Source organism: Perca fluviatilis, chromosome 8 (genome assembly GCF_010015445.1).
Source record: "Perca fluviatilis chromosome 8, GENO_Pfluv_1.0, whole genome shotgun sequence".
Classification (NCBI taxonomy): Eukaryota; Metazoa; Chordata; class Actinopteri; order Perciformes; family Percidae; genus Perca; species Perca fluviatilis.
In genome coordinates, this window is record NC_053119.1 from 13,105,457 (window position 1) to 13,132,924 (window position 27,468).

General features: G+C 40.3%; 1 protein-coding gene across 13 annotated transcripts in view; it reads left to right on the forward strand.

The window, feature by feature from the left end:
* Positions 1-27,468, forward strand: part of LOC120563726 (membrane-associated guanylate kinase, WW and PDZ domain-containing protein 2-like) — a 94,436-nt gene that overhangs the window by 52,351 nt on the left and 14,617 nt on the right. For all 13 annotated transcript variants that reach the window (XM_039808091.1, XM_039808099.1, XM_039808100.1 and 10 more), the window contains 8 exons: positions 4,122-4,346; positions 5,835-6,063; positions 6,685-6,764; positions 14,809-14,866; positions 15,802-15,923; positions 16,576-16,758; positions 20,584-21,113; positions 21,940-22,108. In XM_039808091.1, coding sequence (XP_039664025.1) covers positions 4,122-4,346; positions 5,835-6,063; positions 6,685-6,764; positions 14,809-14,866; positions 15,802-15,923; positions 16,576-16,758; positions 20,584-21,113; positions 21,940-22,108 — 1,596 coding nt within the window. The remainder of the gene's footprint in view (positions 1-4,121; positions 4,347-5,834; positions 6,064-6,684; positions 6,765-14,808; positions 14,867-15,801; positions 15,924-16,575; positions 16,759-20,583; positions 21,114-21,939; positions 22,109-27,468) is intronic.

Genomic DNA, 27,468 nt, shown 5'->3' on the forward strand with positions numbered 1-27,468 from the left:
TAACAAGGTTACAAGTGACGAGTTACCATCCTGCTCGGCCCCCTTCTCCCCATCAAGTCCTCCCATAGCCACCCCCCCTCACACCAGCAAGGCAAGTAGGCTAACAGTTAGGCTAACGTTAACGTTAGTGTCTGGCTGTCTGTATGCAGGGGGAACCTTTTTTTTTTTGGGCTTATTTTAACTGGCCCATCCAGTTTTCTGGAGGCCCACCTACAATCAATATCCTGGCGCTGCTAGTGCTCCCATTGCCCCTGTACTCTCTCTGTTTCACCTTTGGGAACTCTCCACTTTGAGGGATTATAAAATACGTAGGGCTGTCAGCATTAACGCGTTAATTGCGATGCGATTAAGGGCCAAGCACAACGCGTTAATTTTTTTTAATCGCATGCCGCCATTTATTAATTTATTTTCACTTCACTCGGCTTTGCGTCGTGCCTAACTGGCTACTATTTTGACCCTTTGCCGCACTTTGCCATACTTCCTCGTAACACATCCTGCTGCTGCTGCAGGAATAGCAATCCGGATTTCGGTGCCTCATTCCAGTGCCACTGATATGCCTGCTTTTCTCTCTGATGCTCTGAAACAGACGTTACAGGCAACAGAAACATCGCTGCACGTGACGCTAGTTAACACTACACTCGACAGCAGCTAACGTTAGCCTACCGCTAGGTAGTAGCTGGATTAAACACAGTTACAATGCTGACAGCTAAAGCTAAACGGTGTAAAGTTTGACTGTATTTCACTGTAGAGGATGTAACAATCTGCAGCTGCCGTTGTCGGAAAAACACAGACGGTGCATTCAATGAAACTAGTAACCTACAGCCTCGTGGTGCATTCAGAGTTATTGTTAAATGCCCCTTTCCCATCTGGTGGTTGTTTTTGTCGTTCAACAGCTATTTATTAGTGAAATAAGTTGTTGTTATAGTTATTAAATTATTATTAAATCATTTAATTTTGACCATATGGCCTTAGCAATAAACTTTAATGTCGCCAACTGTTGTTAATCACGATTTTCAAATCAAAATTAATCGTTTGACAGCCCTAAAAATAAGACATCTCTTTCTCTTACTCACACTAAATATTGAATCACAATATATTTCCCAGACAGTAAGGGTCTTAAATTTCAAAGAAAAGTAGAGCTTTATTGTGGGTTAAGAGCAAAGAAATGTGCCCAGTCAAATTTACAAGTCAATATTACATTATATATTATATTATATTATAAATATACCTAGCACACCACAGAAATCACAGAAGCTTCAATGTCAATCAAAAAGACAGAAGTATACTTTTGATATATTGAGGATGTTTCCATTTCCAGTTAGATACAGTTAATACAGTATATTGTCCTTTTTTCTTCATTGTACTGTACTTAACATCAGCCATTCTCAGATGTTATTCTACAAGCACTAGCATTACAGTGGGTGTGGAATGACAGAAGGCCAATGCTATTTTCGTGTTTTGCTTTAATTCTTGTGCTTGCGCCTCCAAACAGAGCTGCTTGCACCCACATTGGTGGAATGACACAGCTGGGGTTGTGTTTATACAGATCGGCTGGTTCTGTGCAGTTTTGGTAACGTGTTTATCATGAAATTGTTCCTGTTTCTACCTGCTAAGCTAATCCACACAGGAAGTGTATATTAATAAGATACCTTCTAGTGTTCCATCGGAGGACTGGGGACAAGATCTTTAATCATAAAACTAAATATCTTATTTTTTTTAGATAAAACAATACTGTATATTCTCTGTCATGTAAGTGGGGTATTTACAGGGAGAAATACTCCAAGGAAAACCAAGACAGTTGCTTTTCTCACTCTAATATTTGTAGTTGTGGCTGTATCGTACACATGTAAATGTACCCAAATATGACTAAATGAAAGCACCACTTTACACTATTTAGTAAAACATAACTACATACAACAGACAAACATGAATATGGAGACATATATTGTAATTGTCCTAAGACACTGTAGTTGTAGCTTGACTACACAGCTACAGTATCATTATGTTCCAAAATAGGTTGTGTGCATCATTAAGCAGAGAAAGCACAGTAACAGGGTTTTCTTAGCTGCCAAAACATTAATTTATCTTAAAAATGAAAATCACCTGCTTGTTGGAGACATATTTAGAGTGTTGTTTTTATATTTGGAATTATGCATTTTTGTGCTTTAGGATTGTGATGTTGTGCTTTAGGTTGTTTTTCCTCTGGAGAAGCTAAAATTTCACCCCAACCCATTAAAGACACTGTCTGCTGTTGAAGTTGTATTTGGATATTATTAAAAACCCAAATTAATGTTATACTTCCAGCTAGTCTATATTCTTGACGTTCAACTTCTGGGATTGCTCCCGTGCAGCAGGAAATTCCGCTGGATGCATGTATTTTCCGTTTCCTTACGCTTTCTTTGTGTTGGAATTTTAAATTCGGTGGATTAATGAGGACTATTATTGACTGCTTCTCAGATTGCTGCATGGTAAATTGACACAGCTAGATAGACCATCTGTCCAATCTGAGTTTTCTCTAGCACGACTATTTAACAGCAGCTCCGTGCGGAGCTTAGAGCCGCCCATGACGATTCTGATTGGTTTAAAGAAATGCCACTAAACCAGAGCATGTTTTCCTCTGTTTTCCGAATGCTATTTGGAGTTGCCAGACCCTCCTACGGCGCGCTTTGAAGGAGGGTCTGGCAAAGCGAGACTAACTTCCAGCTAACATTGTAATAATCTTTGTCCAAACATACTGTCCCATGTGGGCAAAAGTTGTAGTTAAGGAAAAGTCAGCTTAATTGAGAAGAACAGACAGCTGGTTTGGGCTTTGAGAGCTAGTACAGTAGTAGGTCAGCTAATTTAACATAACAGTAGCTGCAGTGCAAATGTTTTATTCAACCCACAAAGTACCATGAAAGAGACTACCTTACTGTATCTTGATGGGTATCTGTCCATTAAAAAAAACAACAACACCTTGGCCAAATCTAAAAGAACATGCGTGACTACATTTTCTCCTTCTAATTCAACAAAAAACACTTACTTTAGCTAATTTGCTGACGTGCTGAGATTTTGTGTCAAGGTTACACAGAGTAACAATCTTTAAGAACACAAGCTACATGAGTGTTAGCAGCATGTGTTATTCACATGGTAATATGTCCTGCTGGGTCCACTCTAAACTTTTATTTACAGTTACACTGACCAAACACACATGGCAAACTTGAAACCTGAACCGAGGCAGACTAGAAAGTCTGGACCCAGTTTATATACTGTAGACTTTAAAAGATTAGGCTGTGTAGTCTGCTGGAAATGTATGAAGGGGAGATGAGGGTACGCTACAAACTAAGTCACTGTTATATTGTGGATGTCACAGGTTTGCAGTTTGTAACCTGTCTAAAATGTCATCACAGTCATTGAAGGACTGGGTCCAGACAACTATAATCATTGGATGATATACTGTATTAGATGTCTGGAGTGCCTTCTTTTCAGGATTGGGTGACAGTTATATACTGTAGGGTGAATAATAGGGCAGAAAACCTTCAGAAGTGAAAGGGTGAGGTGGAAGTACATTAATGACATTGACTTCCATGTGAGGGGTTGGCTTTTGTTTTCCCTCAGTATTGTTTCCTTTATATTTTTCTCTTTCTTTATTAGAAAGCCACTTTGTGTTTTGGTTGACTCCTCTTGTTTGTGTTTAGGTGGGGTCAGAACCGAAAATTAAAGAAATTAGAGTATAAAAATAGGCTGTTATTTTCTGATTCACAACTGTAAAATTACAACAACAAAAATAACAAGTTATAAAAAAATGCATTTGCATACTGTATCCTGTTTGGGTCTGTTCGTGTTTTCTGGCAGGCAGGTCTGTATGGAGATCTCTACTATTAGCCACTGCAACTGCTAGTTTCTTTGTGAAACATTAGCCACCGTCCAGATGCACAAAATTTATCAGATTTATTAGAAATGATTAGTTCCCAGGCAAAAAAGTCTAACATTTTGAAAGGCAATCATCTGTTCAAAGTCACGGTTGCCCACAAGTGGTAGACCTCCACTCTGCCTGCCAGTCAGTGTGTTACATCACCTGAGATCCCTCTTTAGTTGTACATGTGGCCTTTTACACAAATGCTGTGCCTCTCTGCCCTCAGATAATTTCTACGGCACACCGAAACCTCCAGCGGAGCCGTCCCCCGCAGCACCTCCTCTGAATGTAAGTGAGGCCCTGCTACCCGGAGCCCGGCCCAGCGCCCAGGGCAAGAGGAAGAGGAACCAGTCAGTCAGCAACATGGAGCAGCGTGCCAGCCTGGAGCCACCTGAGGAGGAGGAAGAGGAGAGCCCGGTTGTCAACGGCAACGGGGTGGCCATCACACCAGGTAATGTAGGCTGATTGAAAAAAACATCAGTTCCCTGTTGTGATGTTTATATACCATATTTTCCATCTAAAGTACTTGCGAGTGAAATTAGATTCAAACACGGTCTGCTCCCCATGTGTCATGACCATGATGACATTTTAAAACATCATATTTAGGTGAGGAGATAATCTGTCTGGAAGGCCTGAACTGTCTCACTAGTATGATTGAGTAAATCATTGAAAAAAGTCAGTTTTCAAAGCAATTGTTACCGTTCCTTTTTATTGTCCCTTATGGATAAATCAAGTGTCTCTATTCTCATTTTGTCCAGTTTCATGTCTGCAGTTTATACAGTCCAGCCCATGCAGATGGCTACTAATCTGACAACAAACTGTACCCTGACCAGTCATTATAGACATTAACAGACTCTGTTGGCATGAGTGTGAACTGTACAGGTTCTCAATAACCTTATATAACAGAATACACAAGGGCACCTTAATGTCTACACTATTATCACTGTCCAGAGTCTCATTTTGGCTTCAGCTCTCGTCTCTCTGTCCTCTCATTTCTGTCTCTCCTGCTGTCTTTGCTTTCCCCCCACTGGCCTTTGTCCTTGTTTCTATTAATACCCCAACTCTTCCCCTCTCCCTTCCTCTCCTCTGCTATCTTCTTCCTTCTGACCTCTCTTGCATTTCTTTCGTCTCTGTGGCCCTTCTCCTTCTGCCCCTCTCCTCTTCCTCTCTTTCCCCAATCTCTCTCTGTAGTCTGTGTTGTTGTCACATGTTACATATATATTTTTATGTGTTTTCTATTTATGCTGACTTACTTAGATTGTAAGGAAATACAGTAATCCTTACTTTGTTTTTTACACATGCTCTTCAGCCATCACGACAAAACTATAAATCTCTGTAATTTAATGCTGACACCAATGCTGCCTGCCTGATTTTGAACAGTTTTTGGACAAAATGAGTTCCGCACTACACGTTTAAGGTAAAAATAACTATAGAACTGGCTCTGGTGAAAAGTTCAGTGTGATTTGGGGGTTATTTTTAGTAGGCGCGGATAAAGATATGGACCCTTAGCCCAATTAAGGCCTGTGAAAGAATGTGCTTTTTTTGGTAATTTTTCCATTTCTGTTTTTGTTGCACCTAAATTAAAAGTCCCAATGGGAATATTGTGGGATTATTTATCATATGCTTTTCATCCACTGACTTAGATGCCACCAGCTTTTCTCGTCACTTTTACTTGTGTTTTCTGACTCAGTCTCTGAACCCTAAAGTCTCTGTCTTTCCCTGTTTCTCCATTTCTGACATCCCAATGTTGTTGTCTCCTCATGCTCAATGCTCATTTTCTCTCTCTCTCTCTCTCTCTCTCTCTCTCTCTCTCTCTCTCTCTCTCTCTCTCTCTCTCTCTCCTGGGGGTTCATAGCTGTGCAATGGTTTGGCTCTGACTCATCATGCATGGCGTATGTAGTGTGCAGTGTATGCGAGAATAACTGTGTGTGTGCTCCAGAGTCCAGTGAACATGAGGACAAGAGCACAGATGCCTCTGGGGAAGTTGCTGTTGAAATGTCCAGCCAGGCCCCAGCCTCTGTTGAGCCCCCCACCGAAGGAGAGGAGGCCCCAAAATCTCCCTGTAAATCCCCCGCCAATGTTCCAGACATAGATGAGGAAGAGCTGGGTCCTCTGCCTGACAACTGGGAGATGGCCTACACCGAGAAGGGGGAGGTCTACTTCATAGAGTAAGAGGAAAAACATCCTACTTAAATATGTGTACTGTAGCTGTTTCAAGGGGGTTACGTGTTTATAACAATTATGAAAAACCATACACTTGTAAATAATAAAAATGCTTAAAAACAAATCCAATGTAATGCACCTCACAAAGTGCACCTACTTGGTTTATGTAGGGCTGGGTGTGTAAACTGTATAGCTCTGGCCTCTGTGTTGAATAATTAATGTAACTTAATGCTACTAATCAGACTTACTGGATACAAACACACACACACACACAAACACACACACACACACACACACACACACACACACATGCAAAGCCATACGAACTTTTGCCCTCACTTCTCACCCTTACTAATTAGTGGCTGAGGGCGAATTAGTGGATTAATGGCCATTTAGTTTACCTTAGAAATCCCCTTGTTTCTCTTCCTCCCCCCCCCCAAAAAAAAAAAAAAAAAAAAAAAAAACACACACACACACACACACACACACACACACACACACACACACACACACACACACACACACACACACACACACACGTACAGGTCATTAGTGTTACTTTGCACTCATCTTTTCCTCTCATCCTCTCTGACCTCTGTTTTCCCCTTTCCTTTCCTTATTGCCAGTCACAACACTAAAACTACATCGTGGCTGGATCCTCGGCTCGCAAAGAAAGCAAAGCCACCAGAAGAATGCAGGGAAGACGGTGAGTCTGAACGACCTGTTTGCTTGGTTGTTTTATAAGCTTTAGTTTGTGTTCATCTGAGTCAAGCTCATATTGTGGCATTTGTGGGAGCGTGTCTTTTCTACATCTCCTGTTGTTTGAGTACCTGTGTTGTCGCTTCCTGGCTCACTGTTCCAGTTGTTTTCCCTCCTCAAGAAAAAGAGCACAAAAAGACTTTGTTTGATGTGTTTGTTAGTCTGCAGCTGTTTGTTAGTCTGCAGCTGGTCTCACCATTCTCGACAGATTTTGGGAGGGGTACTCACACATATAAAGGAGGATTTTGAAATCCAGAAGGAAAGAAATAATAAATACAAATAAATGTACCTTTTTAGATTTGTTGTTGAGAAGTGATTACTAGCATAGAAATGTATTACAAGATATGTAGAGAGGAATGCATTCATTTCAGCCGATATTCTTTTTTATGCTTTCATAACCAAATATCTGCAGCAGTAATTTATTAAAATCAGAGTAAAACATTACTGAAAAATGTCAACATAAACAAGACAACTTGGCTAGTCACTCTCTTCTACTTCTTGTGATCATTAGGTCATTAGGACTGATACTTCTGATACTGTGCTGCTGCATTTTTCCATAGATCTATAGTCGATGATTTGGCTTTGTTAACCCTTGCTGTAGAGAGCTCAAGCATAACTATGTCTAGAAAATACGCCAACCACTGTTTTATACAAAGCGAGTGGGGGGGGGGAGGGGGGTGGGGGAGCCAGTGTTGATTTTCTTGGTTGCGGTTGCACTGGCTAGCAACTTGTCCATTTTATTAGAGACAGCTATTAGCTGTGTGCAGGCAGTTTAAATATCTACACTGTCTCTTCTTACTGTGATGAATCGTGATATTTGTGACCACTTGAAAAGAAGCAGTGGTGCGTTCCAGTTGAACTGGGAACTTGACATATCTGAGTTCCCAGGCAAATTTTAACTGGAACGCCCCCTGAAGTCAGATTTACAACTCGGAAAGTGGGGAGAACCTCACCAACCCTGAAATCACAATCCAACATGGCTGCTCCGAGCATCAACAGTAGTGAACGCTGTATGAATATACTGTTTAATTAGCACTTGTGTTTTATTTACGTCGTACATACAGTACTGTCCATCTTCTCCCTGTGGACGTGTTGCTACGGTGTTTCTACACGCAAAATACCACGTAATGCGTTGTTATCCACAGGTATTGCTAACAGTGGCTAACCTATAGAGTCCCCCCCCATCCCGTAAAATATAATGGTTTTCCAACTTTTAACTGGAATGCGGTCAACTCGGGTGTGACGTCATTCCCAGGTCCGACCTCTGACTTCTTTTTTTTTTTAAGATTATTTTTAGGCCTTTATTTGGATAGGACAGCTTAGACTTGAAAGGGGAGAGAGAAGGGGAATGACCTGCAGCAAAGGGCAGCAGGTCAGAGTTGAACCTGCGGCCACTGCGTTGAGGAGTAAACCTCAGGTGAGCTAACCAGGGTCCTAACAGGGTCCTACTTGCTCTAGTGAGTGTTTACAGCAGCAGGATGATATATGTGGAACTGAGTGACTCATTTATGTTATAATAATAATTATAATTATAATAGTTTTTGGACAGCAAAGGCGTAGGATACTTTAGCGGGATTTGTTGAGAAGAAAATACAGTCGAGAATGTAATTTGTTTTTTAATGTTTGTTTTAATGCAGTTTTAATGATGGGAAGCAAAGGTGTGTAAAGATGAGGTAAAAACAAATCTATTTCGGAGACAAAAAATTAAGAACAGTGGTTTAATACAACGCAAGTCCAGTGCTGATGTCAAACATGTAAAATAGAGTTCCTGTTGTGGTTCAGTGTGATCAGATATATAACAATGAGGTGATCTTACATCCCTGCTGCTGTCACAGCCTTTAGTGAATTAGGTTGTGATGTGATTCCCCAGAGCGAAATCTGAATCAATACCTTCTCTACCTCATCTCTGCTCTCCATCTCTTCAATTTTCTCCCATCTCCATCTCCCCCTGCACTCCTTCACCTCATGTCTTCCTCACTCTCTCTTTCAATCTCCCTCTCTTTAATTTTCCTCCTCTCTCTCTTTTTCTCTCTTACCTTCATTCTCCGTCCCTCCCTCTGTTCCTCTGCCCAGTAAAAGGCTGAACTGTGACAGGAATTCTAATAACGCCGCTCAGCTCTGCACACACTGGTTCTCACTCTCTACACACACACACACACACACACACACACACACACACACACACACACACACACACACACACACACACACACACACACTACTGTCGTCAATTCACAAACCCTTTTCACAAACATAGCCTGCGTGCTTCAGCTTCGTCTTGGCAGAGCAAAGATCGGTTTTCACCAACGCCAGCGATATTTAGATGCCAGGTTTCTGTCAACTGCGATGCTCTGTGACCACTTATTTTGTGTTGCTGTTATTTCTGTCTGTGATCACTTCTGTGTTTCTCTATTTATAGGTTTTAAAACAACACTAGAGTGTTCTTAAAAATTAGAGTGAGCTGAAATCATGACATCAATATATTATATTATATATACGGTATATAAAATAAATAAAACGTTGTTTTTTTTTATTCAATGTCTGTCTAGACAGTTGGAGTGGAGCATATGACATATTGTTGAGTAAGGTTATGTTCCAAGGTTTGATTGTTTTGCAAATATGTCAATGTGATTGTGACTGAACAGAACCTGTTAAGTTTCTTCTGCTCTCTATAAAAAGTAATTTGCCAGTTAGCATTTTGAAACCCTAGATTAGACCCTTGTCTAGTCTTCCTGTCTAAAGAAGGCAAGATATGTCAATGACAACATCTGTATTGTGCGATTGACCATATTAAAGGTCCCACTTTATGCTAATTTTCAGGTTCATACTTGTATTTTGGGTTTCTCCTAGAACACGTTTACATGCTTTAATGTTTAAAAAACACTATATTTCTCATACTGTCTGTCTGAATTAACCTGTATTCACCCTTCTGAAACGATTAGTTTTAGCACCTGTCTCTTTAAGCCCCCCTCCCGGAAAAGGCCAGTCTGTTTCTTTATTTCTTTTCTTTCTCAGTTTTTCTAATGTGTGAAGTTGATTTTGACTTTTGCTCTTCTGCCTCCTTCTATCTTTGGGGAAGCAGTAGTTAAAGGGAGCTTAAGTGATCACCGCTGGCAGAGGATTTTGTTATCAAAGGCTGTTAGCAGAATGTTTGTAAGGGTCCTGGATGACACATCACATCCTCTTGCAGCACATTTGAATTGATGCCTTCTAGAAAGGTTTAATTGCCAGAAAATATCTCAGCTCAGCAGCTCAGCAGCCACATGGATGATATAAGGATATACAGTAGTTTAATCCAGCATTCTGCTCTACAGTACTCCCCCTGTTATTATTTTCTTTCAATGATCACTCTGGTGTCCTGTCCTGTAGCTCTTTCTTATGTGCTCTACTGCCACTTTCTGCATGCTTCCTGTGAACCAAGTGACAATTTAAAGGCATTTTTTCATTTTTGTTCACATTAATGGAAATGGTAATTTTTGAATGATGAAATATGCATGAAAGCAAGGATGTCATATTCTGCAAGGAGAGTGAATAAACAGTAAGGGAACAGAGGGAAGAGGTGGCGCTGTTTTCAACTGCCCATCTGCCTGAAGGATTTCCCAGAGTCTCACGGCCTCAGGCAGGAAGCAGACAAACATTCAGCTGCTGTTCCCTCTTGTTATTCCCCCCGTTGCTTCCATCTCATGCATGTCTGGTCTTTTTGCTCCACTTACCTTTAGCATTTCATATTCTCATTGACTATTCCCTTTCCCGTTGCTCCCATGCTGTGTTTTTGGGTGAATTTAAGGAGAAGCTTGTTTGTGCTGGTGTGTTTGCTCAAATGTGCAACTTTTGTGTGCATTGTGTTGTATCTATATTCTGTATGCTGAGGATGACTCCAAGAGTTCAAAGGCTTGTCACCACAGATCTGGGTTGCTTGCAGTCTTTTTGTCAGGCATGTCTCTTGTTACGTAACACAAGCCCATATCTCCTTTCTCGCTCAGAAAAGGCAAGAACAGAGTGGGACAGTGTTGGTTTCAATTCTGCCTTTGATACACACTCAATCCCAACGCTGGTTTCAAAGTAATCTCAGTGCTGTTGTCATGCTCATTTAGAGGCAGGAATTCTCACTGAGGCTGATGTGACGATGTCGAAACCCCTTCTGTAACCAACGGAGAAAGAAATGTAGAGAATTAGGAATTTAGACTAGAGGGAGACAGTGAAAAGAAGTTCTCTCTTTCTCTTTGTTTCTGTCTTGATAGCTCTTTTTAAATTTGTATTTCTTATTTGTGCTTTCTGTGCAGTGTTAATATGGCAGTGCAAAGACAAAAACAAACACAATACAGAGTTGCAGTCATATAATTAGAGCTGATACAGTTCAATAATATGTCTTTTCATCTAGCACCATCGTCAGTTCAAAACCTTAAAGTTGGTTTATGACCAAATACTCTCAAAATTAATTACATTGTCATCCGCCTCAGTTGTGCTTTGTGCCAGTGCTTGTTTGAGCCATAGTAAGTTTATTCATATTAATTAATTAATTCAAAGTAAAAACACGATGATTTGTATTTAATTTATTTTTCTATTTAATTTTGAGATTATGAAATTTAGACTTTGGACTTTAAATTTGGAGAAACAACTGTTAAACTAATCTCAAGAATGGTAACCTCGGCTCCTCCTCCCCCAAAGGTAGCCTATAATAAGGTTAACAGGGTTCTTGGTGAGATCTTTAATACTGATTTTTTTTTCTAAGAACAATCCTCACAATCCTCCAAAAAGGCGACAAAGGAATGAGAAAATGAGTGAAGGAGTCGCTATAACAGTGCTAATTAGCTAATATTATAATAATATATACGTGCTTTCGCTGTTGTTGGTCCTAAGCTGTGGAATAGCCTCCCCGTCTCCTTGAGATCGCTGTCCTCCTTATATGAGTTTAAACTCAAACTCAAGTTTTATCTCTTGGAGCGTGCATTTCTTTAAATTCTTATTTTTTATTTATGTCTTTCTGTTGTCTGAAGGATGTTTTTCTTATCTGACTCTTGTTATGTGAGGCACAGTGGTCAACTTCTGTTGTGTTTACTTGTGCTATATAAATAAAATGAAATGAAATGAATATTAGCATACTCACAACTAAGATGGTGAACATGGTAAACATGCCACCTGCTAAATATCAGCATGTTAGCATTGTCATTGTGAGCATATTAACATTCAGTACAGCCTTACAGAGCAAGAGACAAGCTAGAATGACTGTAGACTCTTGTTTAAGCTAAAATGCCAAGAATTCATGTTCCAGCGTCTCGTGAATATTAGCTGGTTTTCTTCGTCTTATATGATACTGAAACTAAATATATATGGGGTAGTTTGGACTATTGGACTTTATAGTAAGCATTCTAGTTTTTGTTTGTCGTCTGAGTAGTATTGACCAATCACGTTTGTGCAGGCTTTGGTTGCATGCAGGTAACAGTCCATGTGTAAGGCAAAAGAGGCAAAAAATGCTATCTTTTTATTAGCATTTTCTTTTAATTTATCTGCATTCATATGCTGATATTTGTTGGCCAAATGTTGTCGGGACCTGAATCTGGTTGCTAATCGGACTCTAAACAACGGCCAGCGCAGGGAAGAGGAAGTCTTAGCCCCTGGCTACAACGATTCTCCAGAAATATTGGCTGTTTCCCCTTGGAGGCTAAATTGTTGTCAGACTGATAGCCTATGAGTTGTCATTGGTTGCAGCCCTACATAAATATGAGTTCTGGTTTATGTTTTATCAGAAGTTTGGAAGGTGCTTTTGAGTTGATGTTGAAGTTGAGGTGGGATTTATTTTTCTGTGAGTCAGATGAGTTCATTGTATCTGTTCCTTGCTGCCTGTTGGTCAGGGAGACTTTGTGTCAGAGGGAAGATGAGTCATCTAATGCAGAGGAATCACAATTAGACTTCATGTCAGGAGAGACACCAATAACAACAATACGATACACATAACCAAGCACCCAAACACACAAGCAAGCCATTCTGTGCTCATACTAAATACAGACGCATGATGAGGTGTTCTATTTAATATCAAAGAAAATGACTGTTGTACTCATTTAGACATGCAAACACAGTTCAGCCATCTAATACACACACATACTGCAAATATACTGTATACTCATGCATTAAAACAAACACGCAAACACTGTCTCTGTATTTCAGCAGCAGGAAATAGAGACAAGACAGAGCCCTCAGCTCAGGCGGGGAAAAAAAGACTTGCACTGGTGGTTTCCATGGAAACTGTCTCCCTTTTACTTTAGGGGGAGGGCAAGCGACTAGTGGATGAGTTAGGCCGACATTTAAGGTGGCTTATGGACAGGGTGGGAGGGAATTTAAGGTGGTTTGAAGTGTGACTTTTACATCTCGAGGATGAGGAGGGTTGTTTGAGGTAATGGCAGTGCAGGTGGTTGGAGCAAACGGTAAAGCAGCAGACCTAAGATAATTGCGGTGTGCACTCCTTTCATCTTGGGCTGCACAGTCAGCATGCTCAGCAGCCAGGGCACACCATACACTGTACACGTTCAGACACACGCATTCACACACAGATTATTGTGTTATTACAGTGTGAAGGGATGATGCCACAGTGTCATGCAGACCAAATCATGGTATTGTTCAAAAGTTTTCTGTACTTTCGCTAGTACCATACAAATTTGACAAATTATTTGACATATGTGTATTTTGTCACACCAAGTAAATGTTTAATTAAATAAATGGCGTAAATGGCAATTTGTCTCAAGCATTTTCCTTATAATAACAACCAAATCCGATCAGTTTTTTTCAGGATACGTTATTTATTAGATAGAAAATTTGTGTTATCAACACGTCCTTCTACAAAATTCATCTTTCAGAAGCAGAAGCCAAAGTTCTCAGATATGAAATGTTATCTAAACACAAGCAGCCGAAAAGGAACCTTGCCGAAATAAAATAGTCTAAAATGATCATGGTCCTGATTAAAAAAAAACAAAAAAAAAACAAAAACATGAGGAACAACCTCATCAAACAATAAGTAATTCTTAATTTTTTTTCACCAGTACTTTGTATTGTTTTTGCCCAGAGGAGTTGGTGTGAGTGGGGTTGAGGTAATGACTATAAATCTGGTCGGGCATTTGAAGCAAATACTCAGTACTTGGTTATGTACCATTGGTTATGGTCTGTATGGAAACAGAAGCATCGTGTGTGTGTGTGTGTGTGTGTGTGTGTGTGTGTGTGTGTGTGTGTGTGTGTGTGTGTGTGTGTGTGTGTGTGTGTGTGTGTGTGTGTGTGTGTGTGTGTGGGGTCAACCAAGTCCCTTGTTGTTTGCATATTTGTCATCTTTTTCAATCAGGGTGTGTGTATATTCTTGTATGTAATACAAGAAGTCAATTCCCTTGTTGTGGTCCTTATACCTTAGTGAAAGCTTAATGTTAAAGCTGAAAACCCTAACATCCTGGATCTTTCATACACCAGCAGAGGGAGCTCATTATAGTGCACTGTATTAACCCAGATATTTTAGAGAGAGGAGAGCTAAATCAGCAAAGGGATGAGTGAAGTGAGGAGGGAACAGAGAACGAGAGGAGGTAGAGGAAGAAACAATTAACAAAACAGCCATGGAAGCCATCCAAGGCGAAAACGAGTGGGTGGGTGAAAGGAAAAAAAGAGACAAACACAAAGTAATATGGTGACGGTATTGGGCCTTGAAGTATTTATGCACACAAGAAAAGGAAGAGACTGAAAGAAAGATGAGATGTGTCGGACGATTTAAATGTTCTTTACCTCCTTCCCTGCTTTGTATCAATGTCTGTGTTGTGATTCGTGTCTCTATGAAGAAGCCACTGCTGCAGATTGAAGTGTTGTCTGTCTATTAAAGGAGCACTTTGGGAGCGCCTAGCTGTGAGCCCTGAGATTCATGTTGTCTGCCCTCAGTGGTTCAATTTAGTGTCTACATTCCTTCTCCTGCTCTCAGCGTAAACTGACTTCATATCCCTCGTCTGTTTTCCCTTTCCTCTCAGAGCTGCCCTATGGCTGGGAGAAGATAGATGACCCCATCTACGGCAGCTACTATGTAGAGTAAGTCTCCCTGTTGACTTTGGTTAACTCAGCTGCTCTGTAGTAAAACAGGAAATGCATTTCTAAGGTTTACAAGGCCTCATTATAAATTATAAATGACTGAATTCTCATTTCTTCGTTATGTCTTACTGCTCATTTAACTTTTACAGTGAAATGCTTGTCTGTATGGACTACCAAGAGAATGCTGCTGAGAAAAACCTGCTCACCTGGTCAAGATAATCTAATCTGTTGCATTACAAACATACTGTATTGGCATCTGTTTAATTTGGAAGCACATTCAATTTTGTTTTCATCCAAACCAAGTTAGCTGTGATTGAAGTATAATGAATAGTTCCTGAGAGGACAGTTTGGGGATCTTGACACTTTTTCTTACAACATTTGGTTTTAGTTACAAATTACTTGGGAAAATTTAAACATTTGACATGAAAGACATAGGAACAATCATAAGATATGACATATTGCTATATTTCAAACTAGCCAACAGTATATGAGTAGCTGAGTAGTGGAACTGACACCACCTAAGCAGCTACCCACCATCTTACACGGTTAGAAGTTGAGAGCTACTGTAAAGGGACTCATATTAACACAACAGTGTGCACCAAAACAATGAGCAGAAAGCAGCTGAAATTTGGACAAAGAGCTGTAGAGCTAGACTCGGGATTTTCAGTGGGATCTGCAGGACTAGCAACCCTTTCTCCCAACAGGGAGTCATTTGACTCAAGATGACACAACAATATTGCTCAACGTTTTAACACACTGAAAGGCAGGATTGTTCTGAATGAACACTCTTGGTTCTTAAGTACATTTTACTGTTAATAGCTTCTAACTTTGGTATTATTTTGAATGCAGAACTGCATTGTGATATTGTTATTTCTAGCTTAAAGCTTTGAATGATCCCTTTTCCAATTATTTCTAATGTTGCATTGTATTTTTAGTCATATCAATCGAAGGACTCAGTTTGAGAACCCAGTACTGGAAGCCAAAAGACGCCTAGAGCAGCAGAGGCAGATGCAGAGCCAGGGACTCTCCGCTCTACCACTGCCCACTATATACAGAGGTACACATGGAATACTACAGTATGTGCTGTACTTAAATCAAAATATGCTGACACACTCACAGACTTGCACAAAAATGCAAGGACTGTTGAAAAGACACACAGACACATGGCCTTGATCTTCCGGCCATCTAGGGCCCCCGAAACTCATGTGCTGATAGATTTTTTTAAATTACTTGTAAATTCTCCCTGTTGTACAGATGGTTTATATTTAACATTGTGCATTTCATCGTTTTCCTAACCAATCTCTCATAGAACGGCCAGTTTCATGACTATTTGACCAGACAGATACACAATGTCACAATGTACAGAGTCAAATGGAGATTTTGGCAGTGCTGGGGACAGAGAACATGCTCGCCCTGAGGCCCCTAGTGGGCTAATCTGAGTATGAGGACATACTAGACCAGTACATAATGTACGGCTTCATCTGAGTGAAGACTTCATATCTCATATGAGTCATCTTATCAGGAATTAAGGCAAATGTGTCTTTATTGCCACTTTTGTATTAAGAAAAAAAAAATACAATAGCTTCATTCAGCACTGAAAAGATAATTTCAAACTTTAATTTCAATGTCACAAACCTGTACATGGTTTCAAAATATCAAGAATATATGAAATCATGAAAATCATACTTCAAAACCTTCTGTCCCTTCAGAGAAGCCATTGTTTACGAGGGACCCTACTCAGCTGAAGGGGAACTTCCTGTCGACAGCCCTGCAGAAGAGCAACATGGGATTTGGCTTCACGATCATCGGAGGCGACGAGCCTGATGAGTTCCTGCAAGTGAAGAGTGTAATACCAGACGGACCCGCTGCTCAGGACGGAAAGATGGACACAGGTAATTATGCGTACCAATGCAGCATTTTGACAACTGGTTGAGAAATAAATCGAGCTGTCACCACTGTCACAGCCGATACACTAATACTGTGTTTATAGAAATGCAAAGCACAGACAGCCTCATTATTCTGACACCTCAACATTATGGACCTTAATTTCCTGCCAATGCAGATCAAGTGCAAATACCTTTTGCTGGCAGAGTTTCAATTTCATTCAAGCAGGTTTTTACCTACTTGTTGGGTCATTTCTGTCAACATTTCTTATACCTAAAAGGCCAGGGGAGTGCAGTAGAGTGTCAGTATTCAGTAAATTTGGTGCTGCAGTGTATTTTTGCCTCTGCCAACTCAGAACATTTCTTAGCATAAGCACTAGTGCTTGATTAGTTTTATGGCTTTAGCTGGCAAATGTCACCAACATGGACCCAAAATCATATCCATACAGTCTCTGTTTGTATCTTATCTGAGATTTTAATTTCAGTGACGATAGTGATGAATTCAATTTAAATGTAAACCAAATTCTCACAAAAGACAATATAGAGTCAATATATTCCATAAGACGTGACTGTCTCAATAGTTATTTCCCATTAAGAATATATTAAGGATTAATATCAAGTAGCCTCAGCTTAACCAAATTAGGATTTTGTGGGTCTTGTGATTTACGAAGAAACTAGTAAGCATTTGATGGCATTCTGTGGTCCTGATGTCCTACAGAGATTTTGCCAACCAAAAGAAATGGTTATTTTCATCCAAATTAAGCACAGCACAAGCTACTCTTTTCTTAAATCTTCCCCTACCAAGGGATGGACACATATTAATGGGCATATACAACATACAAAAGAAGACACAATACTTGCTCTGTAAAAAGAAAATAGTTCTCTGTAGTCATTAAAACCTGAAGTTTGGGCCTTGACCCTGCTTCATGAAGGTCCACAACTCTTTTCTTCCTCCTTATGGTCCATTTTTGTTGCCAGCATTTTGTATTTAGCTGTATGTGCTAATGTTCTTGAATATTTCACAAATATAACTCAAGCGCAGACATTTTGTTGATTGAATAATGGTTTAATAATGAAAAAGAATGCACTGATACTCCAAGAAATGTTAAAGCACATCTTAGAAATGAATAACTCAGATGTGATCTGTTAGAGGTTTCTGTATCCCCAATTCATCTTAAACGGGGACATTGTTGGCCCTTGGTGGCATATTTTGGGTGCCCTATATTTGTGCCTGTAGCACTGTGTGTCCCAGACAAGGACTTCAGTTTCCTTTCAGCACACTCTCTGTCCTCTGTGAGTGCACTATAACGTTCTGCTTTTAATGCACCTACCTTATTAGGAGATTAATTTCTGCTTTTACAGCGGCATTGCAGGTGCAATACATGAGCACCATTGGTCATGGTATTATCACCAGTGCCATGAAATTGTCCTATATTTTGTGTTTGTGCTTTGATTCATAAAAACAGGTATCTGTAACATCCACTCAAGCAGTAATTCAGTTTCACATTGCTTACGTAGTGGTTAGAGCGGCCGTGCTATATGTGGAAGGTTAACCAGTGTGTTTTCATTTGCAATATTTTTGAGTAGACACCAAATCCCTACCTGCTTCTTTACTGTACTTGTGTGTTGTTTAGAATGGAAGTATCAGTTAACATTCTTACATGGAGAGCAAAATACATGAAGAGTATTCCATAGGTTGAATCTCAAAATCCTCAAGGTTACAAAGATTGATTTTTAAAGTGCTCATATTATGCTTTTGGGCTTTTTTCCTTTCCTTTATTGTGTTATATACTTTATCTTTTTTGTGCATGTTATAGGTTTACAAAGTGAAAAAGCCCAAAGTCCACCCCAAAGGCACTTACCATCTTCAACAGAAAACATTGTTCACAAACTGCTCCAAACAGCTCTATTGTAGTCCAGCCTTTACTTCTGTGACAAACGGGCGTCACTTTGTAACACACGTTATAATGCTTGTCTAGCTGCTAGTGTGGCACGCCCTCATGCTCTGCTTCTGACTGGCTGGTAGTTCTTACCTAGGTGTGACTCCCAACAAAGATGGAACAGAAGTGAGATGCCTCACTCTGTAGCTAAACCAGAGAGCTCAACTCACAGGGTGAAAAGAGGAGCTGCAGCAATGTGCAGTACAACACAAATGTGGTGTTTCTTCAAAATTAAACCATGTACACCTATCCTGGTACAACCTCTAAATACAATTATGAATCTGAAAATGAGCATAATATGAGCACTTTAAGCTTTTACAGAAACAAACCTCAGTCATAGTGGGCTATGGTCATGGGCTCAGAGAAGGAACTACTATATGAGGCTTAATGTGTGCTCTGCTCTGAACCTGTGAGCTGGCCCCATGCCTCGCACGGTTGGTGCCTAAACTGCTCATTCAGAGCTCATTTCAGAGCTGGGAATCCTCCTTCCTACTCTCAGCTCCTGCACTCTGCTTTTATGTCTCTCTCTCTGCCTATCAGTTTCTCTTTAATCTGGAATCCATCTCTTTCTATGTTATCTCCATCTCTCTCTTTGTCTCTCTAGCTTACCCTTTATTATGCTTCCTTATCTAACCATGTCATCTGACACTTCTCCTCTGCTTTCAGCCTCAGTATATTTCATCCCCTTTCTCTTTCTACATCTCTAGTTTTTCTCTCTTCATCCCTTTATCCTGGTCTGTCAGCCCGTTCCTCTCTCTCTGTTCTGATTTCTCTCTCTCTATCCAACTTGCTCTTCTCCGCTCTGTGACATTGCCAGAGCTGCTCACACACATGCATGCACAGACACATTCACACTCACGCATGCACACGGTCACAAAGTCACACACAGGCACTCCCTCGCTGAGATTAGCCGGCCTATTTGAGCTGTGCGGCATTGCTCTTAGGGATTGTGTATGATTGTGCATGTGGCATGTATGGTGTGTTTATGTGTGTGCACGTGCTTACAGGAGTGTGTGTGTGTGTCTACATGTGTGCATGTGTGACAGAGAGTGCTTCCAGAAGTGTGAAATAGAGGATTTGTGGCAGCTGCATTTGTCATGGGGCTGTGACTTTAAAGCTGAAATCCGTAACTTTCTGCAAGTTCAAACTACAGCAGAGATGACAGTGTATCTAGTGTTGCATTTGTGAAATTGTTTCACCCCGTTGTTATTGGTTCGCAGAAACAAATGTCACCAACCCACCTGGTGAGGTGAAAATGAATGTAAAATTTAGCGAAGTGAGGAATATAGGAAAGATAGCACGGGCACTGCTAGACAGGCCGGGTATGACCTGACAAAGACAACTTTTCTGGCACACAAGATCATAAACAATGATACACGATTTGCATTTTGGTCACTAGCCTAACAGGGAGATGCAACATCATATTGCATCATACATTAGCCAATACTCAAAACTGTTACTACTGTGTGCATTAAATTAAATACTTGCGATTTTCATGATTAGAGTCTATGTAAATGCCAGTGTGCACCAGATGGTTGTCATATTCACTGAGGCACACTAAGAAACTGCCCCGTCTATCGCTCACCTCGCTGTCTCACACATGCACAAGATTGCCTGCACTGGCAGTGAACTGATAGTATATTCCTATGTGACATTTGAGAGGGGACTGAGTGCTTTTTCTGTGTTGGTACAGTACAGCATGTCCTGATGTGGCTGTGATTTGATGGCTGGATTTATGGCAACAGACGGTGACAGGTTGTGTTCTTGCTGCACAGTATGTTTACACATGAACCACTGAGACCAGATCGCATGGTTTGTGTAAAATGTAACATACTGTAGTGTAGTGTGACTGTGACTGAAGCTGTTGTTTCCTTCCTATCTCCTTTCTCTTTAGGTGATGTCATTGTCTACATTAATGACATCTGCGTGCTCGGCACCACACACGCCGATGTGGTCAAGCTTTTCCAGTCCGTACCGATAGGTCAGAGCGTGACCCTCGTGCTCTGTCGAGGCTATCCTCTGCCCTTTGACCCCGAGGACCCAGGTGGCGCAGCAAGCACCTCCCTGACACCCATCGGCCTGGAGCACCGCCCCCTGGTGGTGAACGGCCGTGGCAGTTACGACCCCTACCTAGAGTATCTGTCGTTGAGCTCCCAGCTGCCTCCTCAGGCTCTGGCCCAGGCCGGAGCCCCTCACCCTGGGGACACACATCTGGATGGCTCATCCCTGCCACCCACCACACCCGGTTCGGCATCGGCACTCACGCCTCACGACGACAACGTGTCCATGGCCTCCTCTGGGACTGCGGGGGTCGCTGGGGCAACAGCACAGGGGGCAGAGCTTCTAACAGTTACTATGGTGAAAGGGGCAGAGGGATTTGGGTTCACTATTGCCGACAGTCCCACTGGTCAGCGAGTAAAACAGGTAATGTGTCATGATCACCTGTACATCTCTTAATTCACTTATTAGGCCATGAATAGTCCGGAAATGAAAGGGTTCAGACCTGTTTGATGCGTATTTTACTGTCTCTGTTTCAGGAATGAAATATGTTCTTTTAACAGTTAAATCTCAGTAGTCAGCTAAACTCAGTGATTGAGTTGAGTTACGAAATAAACTTGAGGCAGAATTAAAACAGCAGGTCAAGGTAAATTGAATTCAGTAAACGGCTCTAAGTAGAAAGATTGAGATAATAAGAACAAAGTGAGCTCAGCCTGTGAAGGATTTCCTATGTACTAATATAGTAATAAATGATTGAAAGACTAGACTGTCCTAAATAAGCTAGGGAAACCTGGCTGTAAGGAAAAGATAAATTAGAGAAGATGAGTTGCAATGATGTGACAGATGCTATTTCTCATCCCTGTTGTATTTGTACCTTAAAAAAATCTGCCTGTGGACTTGTTACTGGTGCATTTTTCATTGTTTCAAGAATTTTCGACAAACAATCTTCATGTCAATATCTTGTAATACCGATAAGTCAAAATAGTGCATTTGGCTGGTCGTGTAAACCTTGGCTTTGGAAAAACTGGTTTTGGAAAACGCTGAAATAATCTCACCCAACCGGTGATTGTTAGACACATATGATTTTAGGGACCAACAATAGATGACTTGACTCTGGTATTAGGTCTAATCCAATTTTATTAATTATGATAGACAATAGAGGTTTTGTGTTTTTGTGGTAATTTGAAGGTACTACAAAATCAAATCATAGCAAGTCAACTTGTGTGACGCTGGGTGTGTTTTTGCGGTGCAGGTGCTGGAGCCAGGCTCCCAGGGAGCGTCAGGGCTGATAGAGGGAGACCTGATCCTGGAGGTGAACCAGCAGCCAGTGGCTGCAGCTGGACATGGACGAGTGGTGGAGATGCTTAAAGAGTGTCCTGTGGGAGCCGAGGCTACTCTCCTCATACAGAGAGGAGCAACAGGTGAGACACAGACTTGTTTCTTTTCTGTTTGTCTGTTTGTGTGCTTGGTTATTAGTTAGATATTCTAGTACAGTTTCACTCTTTCTATTGTCCATTCATAAGGACTACAAGGAAACTTGTAGTAACACAACTAGTGCCAGTTAAACCAGATATAGTACAGATTCATAATAAATGAAATGACATATAATAAAGTTTATATTGTACTTTTTGATGGTTAAAGCGTGTTTATTTTCTAATGACAACATTTGTTTGGGGGTTGTATACATTTAATTTAGTTTCTCAAGACAAAGTCAAAGTAAAATAATTTCCAACTCTTTAATACCTGTTGATTGTCCTTGATCTATTTATGGCAGCAGTGGTGGCAAAAATGATTACAGCACAATTAGTATCAAAGTGGCAATTCGGTACCTTTCAAAGACCAAGATAATTTTAGCAAAAATAAAGAAGGCTCTGGTGCAAGAGCAACTGCCCAGCTAAATATAAGCTGTCTGTTCTGATGAGATGCACAAATATCATGTTACTGTGCATCTTCAACCCCAGCTGCAGCTTTGCAAGAGAGAAGTCAAGTAAAGTTGAGAGTGAGAGCTGAGAGAGCAAAAGAGATTTTGATTATGATAATGTTGAGACCCGTTCTATTTTAGAATACATTTAAATCACAGTGGCCCCTTAGTTGGATTTTATTCAAATCTCTAGATGAGACTTTATTTTTGGAATATTAAATGTATTTATTTTTATTTATTTATTGTACGAGGAATACCTCTTGAGATGTGTCATCTCATTTTCGAGAGGGTCTTCGGTAGGACTGGACAGTACAGAAGACAAGACATTGCAGTACAACATACACATTCATTCACATACAAGCTCCCTCTAACCCCTCCCTTCACCCATGCCCAGACATCACTAGAAATTATCATAACAAAAATGTATGAATAGTAATTAAAAACAGAAAGATAGAGAAATAACAGAAAACTGTGAGAAATCAGACAAACCAAAAACAATTACACCAAAAAGCAATCAAGCTTTAGGGAAAACATTTACAACAATTGCTTGTTTGCAAGTAAATGAACAAAGATGTCTTGAAGAATCTCAAAGATGTGATTGATCTTAGAGCTATTCCAATCAAAGGGGGCTTTAAATTTAAATGAACGCCTGCCACTTTCTTTGGAAATGTGAGGCACATTAAAGGATAGGTGTTTGGTGTCTTAAACTATAATTTGGCAAGGTGTTAAGTATTGTTTCAAGTAGGGTGGATATTTAAGATATATGCATTTGACAATTATCTGGAACCAGTGAAACTAAATAGTTTAGAAGCTAGAAGAATAATTTTGTCTGGGACAAAACTGGGCAAATTGTATTCTTTTTTGAAATAACAGTTTAATAGTTCAGGATTACTTCAGAGAATGCACAGAAATATTAAAGATCAGAGATCAATGTAAGCAGATGTCTTAGTAAGTGTTGTGGTGTCACATCATGTGTTAGTGTTTTCTAAATGCGGCTTTATCACCAGCAGACGGGAGCAACACAAGGGATTTAACAAAGGAAAGTTTTGAGATACAACAAATCAGAAGCTGGTCAAATTCAAAGTACAGTGGAGAGTTGGGAACATTGCTGTGGGGAAGCGGTTTCATTTCCACTGGGACCAGTCATCTTCAAAATAAATGCTGTTATTTTAATGTAATTACTCTGGACAGAAATGACTGTAGAGAGTGTTTTCTAGCTGGCAAACAAGCTGAACTGATGTTGCTGTTTGGCTACCTGTACTGACTGTATTCTAAACCCTCTGAAATGATGATGCTTGGATTATACAAACATAATTTTGACTGTGTTTAGGTTCATAAATCGTCATTTTTGATGTGATGCTGGTTAAATTGAAACAAAGAGAAAATATGAACCAAAAAGCTCTAAACAAGCAAACAGTCCTATTTATAATCTAAGTAATTTTATTGTTGTGTTTTTAGACTAGGCTAGTGTTGTTCCACAATACCTGTCCCATGTTGAATCCCTGAAGCAACCTCTGCTTGTAATGAGCTGATGTACACCAGCTCAGCATTCAGCATTGTACCTTCCTCTTGTAGGGAAAGAAGGAGATGACCACATGCCCTCAATCTCAGAAAATATTTCAATGAGGGTTATAGCTAGGTTTGGGTATCGTTTTTTTTTTTTCCGATACCGGTGCTAAAGCGATACTTTTAAAAGGGGGCCGGTGCCTAAACGGTGCCTGAACCGAAAAACCGAAAAAGAAGAAAAAAAAAGAATGGTACTAAACAACAGTCAGCGACATTAAAGAATGGCTTGTTTATTGCAAAGGCCATATGGTCAAAATGAAATGATTTAATAATGTAATAACTATAACTTATAACAATGACTTATTTCACTAGTAAATTGCTGTTGAACAACAAAAACAACCAACAGATGGGAAAAGGGTATTTTACAATAACTTTGAATGCACCACAAGGCTACCAGTTTCAAGTGAACGTACCGTCTGTGTTGTTTTTCCGACAACGGCAACTGCACACTGTTACGTCCCGCTGTTGGAATCCTCTACAGTGAAATACAGTCACACTTAACACAGTTTAGCTGTCAGCATTTAACCATGTTTAGGTTTAATCCAGCTACTACCTAGCGGTAGGCTAACGTTACCTGCTGTCGAGTGTAGTGTTAACTAGCGTCACATGCAGCGATGCTTCGGTTGTCCGTTTCGGAGCATCAGAGAGAAGTGCAGGCATATCAGTGGCACCGAAATGAGGCCCCAAAATCCCCGTTGCTATTTGGTCCGATAGATACCGGTCGTTAAGGCACCGGTGCCATATTAGCACCGGGTCTCAGTACCCAACCCTAGTTATAACATAGCAGAAAGGAGGAATTAGGGTGCCTGGGTGGCTCACCTGGTGGAGCGTGCACCCATGTACAGAGGCTCGGTCCTCAGCAGCCATGGATTCGGTTTTGGCCTGCGGCCCTTTGCTGCATGTCATTCCCCCTCTCTCTCCCCTTTCATGTTTAAGCTGTCTTGTCAAATAAAGGCCTAAAATGCAAAAAAAAAAAAGAAAAAGAAAGAAAGAAAGAAGGAATGAGAGAGCATTTCACAGTGTCGAAGTTTGAAGTGCAGTTACTGGTATTCCCAGGGCGACATGGAGTGTGGCCATTTTCCCTCTTATGTTATTTTCTACAAGATTGGCCACCTGTGAGGAAATTAAATTGCACAGTGAAAGCTTTATTTGTTTGACATGTGCTCTTGCACTGATTCTCTAAAAAGTGTTCTGGTCACAGGGTCAAAATTGGACTTGATAATTACACGTGGCTGCCTATACCACTGAGCCCTTGGCCATGTGCAGAAAACACACACACTCAACCACACAATGATTACCGAACTGCATCGTTCAACAGCCTGGGTGAAAGCTAGGGGAGTCAACAACAAAAAAATTAAGCTACAAAGATCATAAGTTCACGTTTGTTTTGATTTGCCACCCAGCAGCTTTGCCCTTCACATTTTAATGCTCATTTAGTCATTAATGTCTATAATTTGTCTAAAGATAAATTGCCAGGAGTGAAGAGTTAATTTGCATTGTTTCTGAGATGAGAACAGAACAACAAAGAGGAGTTATAGATGCACTGTCTTTTGCATTGATCCTTCTTCATGGATTGTATCTAATTAGGGATGAAAATAATCAGTCTCATATGCATTTCAGGTTTAATTAATTGAAGTGTGACAGGAATTACTATTGCAGACCAGAAAAGCAATCCAAGACATTAAAATACTTTAGTATACACTAAATACTTAGAATACACTTAGTGATCCTGATACATCAGATCTGATCTGATGTAAGCTGCTGCTGTAGGTTTGTTGATTTTCACCAATCCTGTTGTCGCCAGTCTTAAAGTACATAAGTAAAACTTATTGGAGATATGTTGATGAACTGTTGCCTCATCCTAGTGAATTGATTGTGTACTGTTTGTTGTTCAGTGAATTATACTCAGTCAGTTACATGGAAGCTAATAAGTTCTACTAAGTCTGTGATGTGCACAAATTACCATTGTTGGGCAAATTACTGAAAATTAGTAATTAGTTACAGTTACTAGTTACTTCTTTTAAAAGTAATTGAATTACTTTACCAATTACTGTATATCAAAAGTAATTAGTTAATTGGGAAAGTAACTTTTAAGTTACTTTTATGTCTAAAATGCCTTGATTTATTGTAATCAACAGGGCAACAGGCCTTCAAATCAAGCAATTGTACAAAAGTCCTTTTTAATACTTGAAATAAAATAACAACTGTGTCAGTCATTTAACAGTGTTTTTTTTTACCACATTAGGCCCAATTAAATAAAATTGATTGGCCTACAGTATACCTAGCAATCAATTTATTCAGCTCTGCCTGGCTTTTCGGCTGCACTGCAGTCCATGTAAAATCTAGCTTTGGTTGTTTGCATGGAGTGGCGCCTTCAGCATCCGTAGGGCTGGGGTCTTTCGCTGCTAGCTTTACTGTAGTTAAAATGCACCTGTGCATATACTGTGATATATACGGTAGCACCCAAAACATGTGTGTCACTTGTTACTTGCATCGGGAGTTCAGAGTAAAGAAGACTAAATGATAAACTGCCTCCTTCATTATCATTTTACAATGTCCATACTTCCAGGAGAGAAAGCTCATTATATCGGCCATGCTGTGGTTTAATGCTCATTGTTCGATTGGTGTATCATTGCGCCACCATAAGGTCCTGCGACGTTAGATCAGAAGCAACTAAAGTAGGCCTATCTGTCTTCTTGTCTACAAGCATTCATTTTTCACTTTTCAGAGAGTAATGCGAGTAACAAACTCATTTCAATGTCAGTAATTGTAATTGCGTTACTTGATTAAAAAAAATATTTAGTTACATGCTCGTTACAGCTAAAAGTAGTGGAATTACAGTAACACTTTACTTTGTAGAGCGTTACTCCCAACACTGCAAATGACTCATGTGTCTTCAGCAGGAATAGAAAAACAGTAACTGTGTATGTGACTGCACGTCAGCATGCACAGATGTGTACCTGAGCAGTTGAGATCAAATGTGGTGCTGAGCAGTCAAACATCTTATGACCATGCAGAGCCACCATCTGCCACCTGGTGGTTAACCTTTGCAAAGACATACACTCATGGATCATGGATGTTGAAATTTCCCCACACAGATTAACGCATCATCACATGTACAATCACATATCTGTAATCAAATGTACACACATACACACAGCTTGCAATAGAAATCCTTCTAAATGCTGTGCTGAATGTGCCAAATTACATCCCTTCCCCCAAAGATGCCATATCTTCCAACCTCACCAGTTTCTATCAAACAACTCAAGACAATGGCCCCACAGGGACTATCAG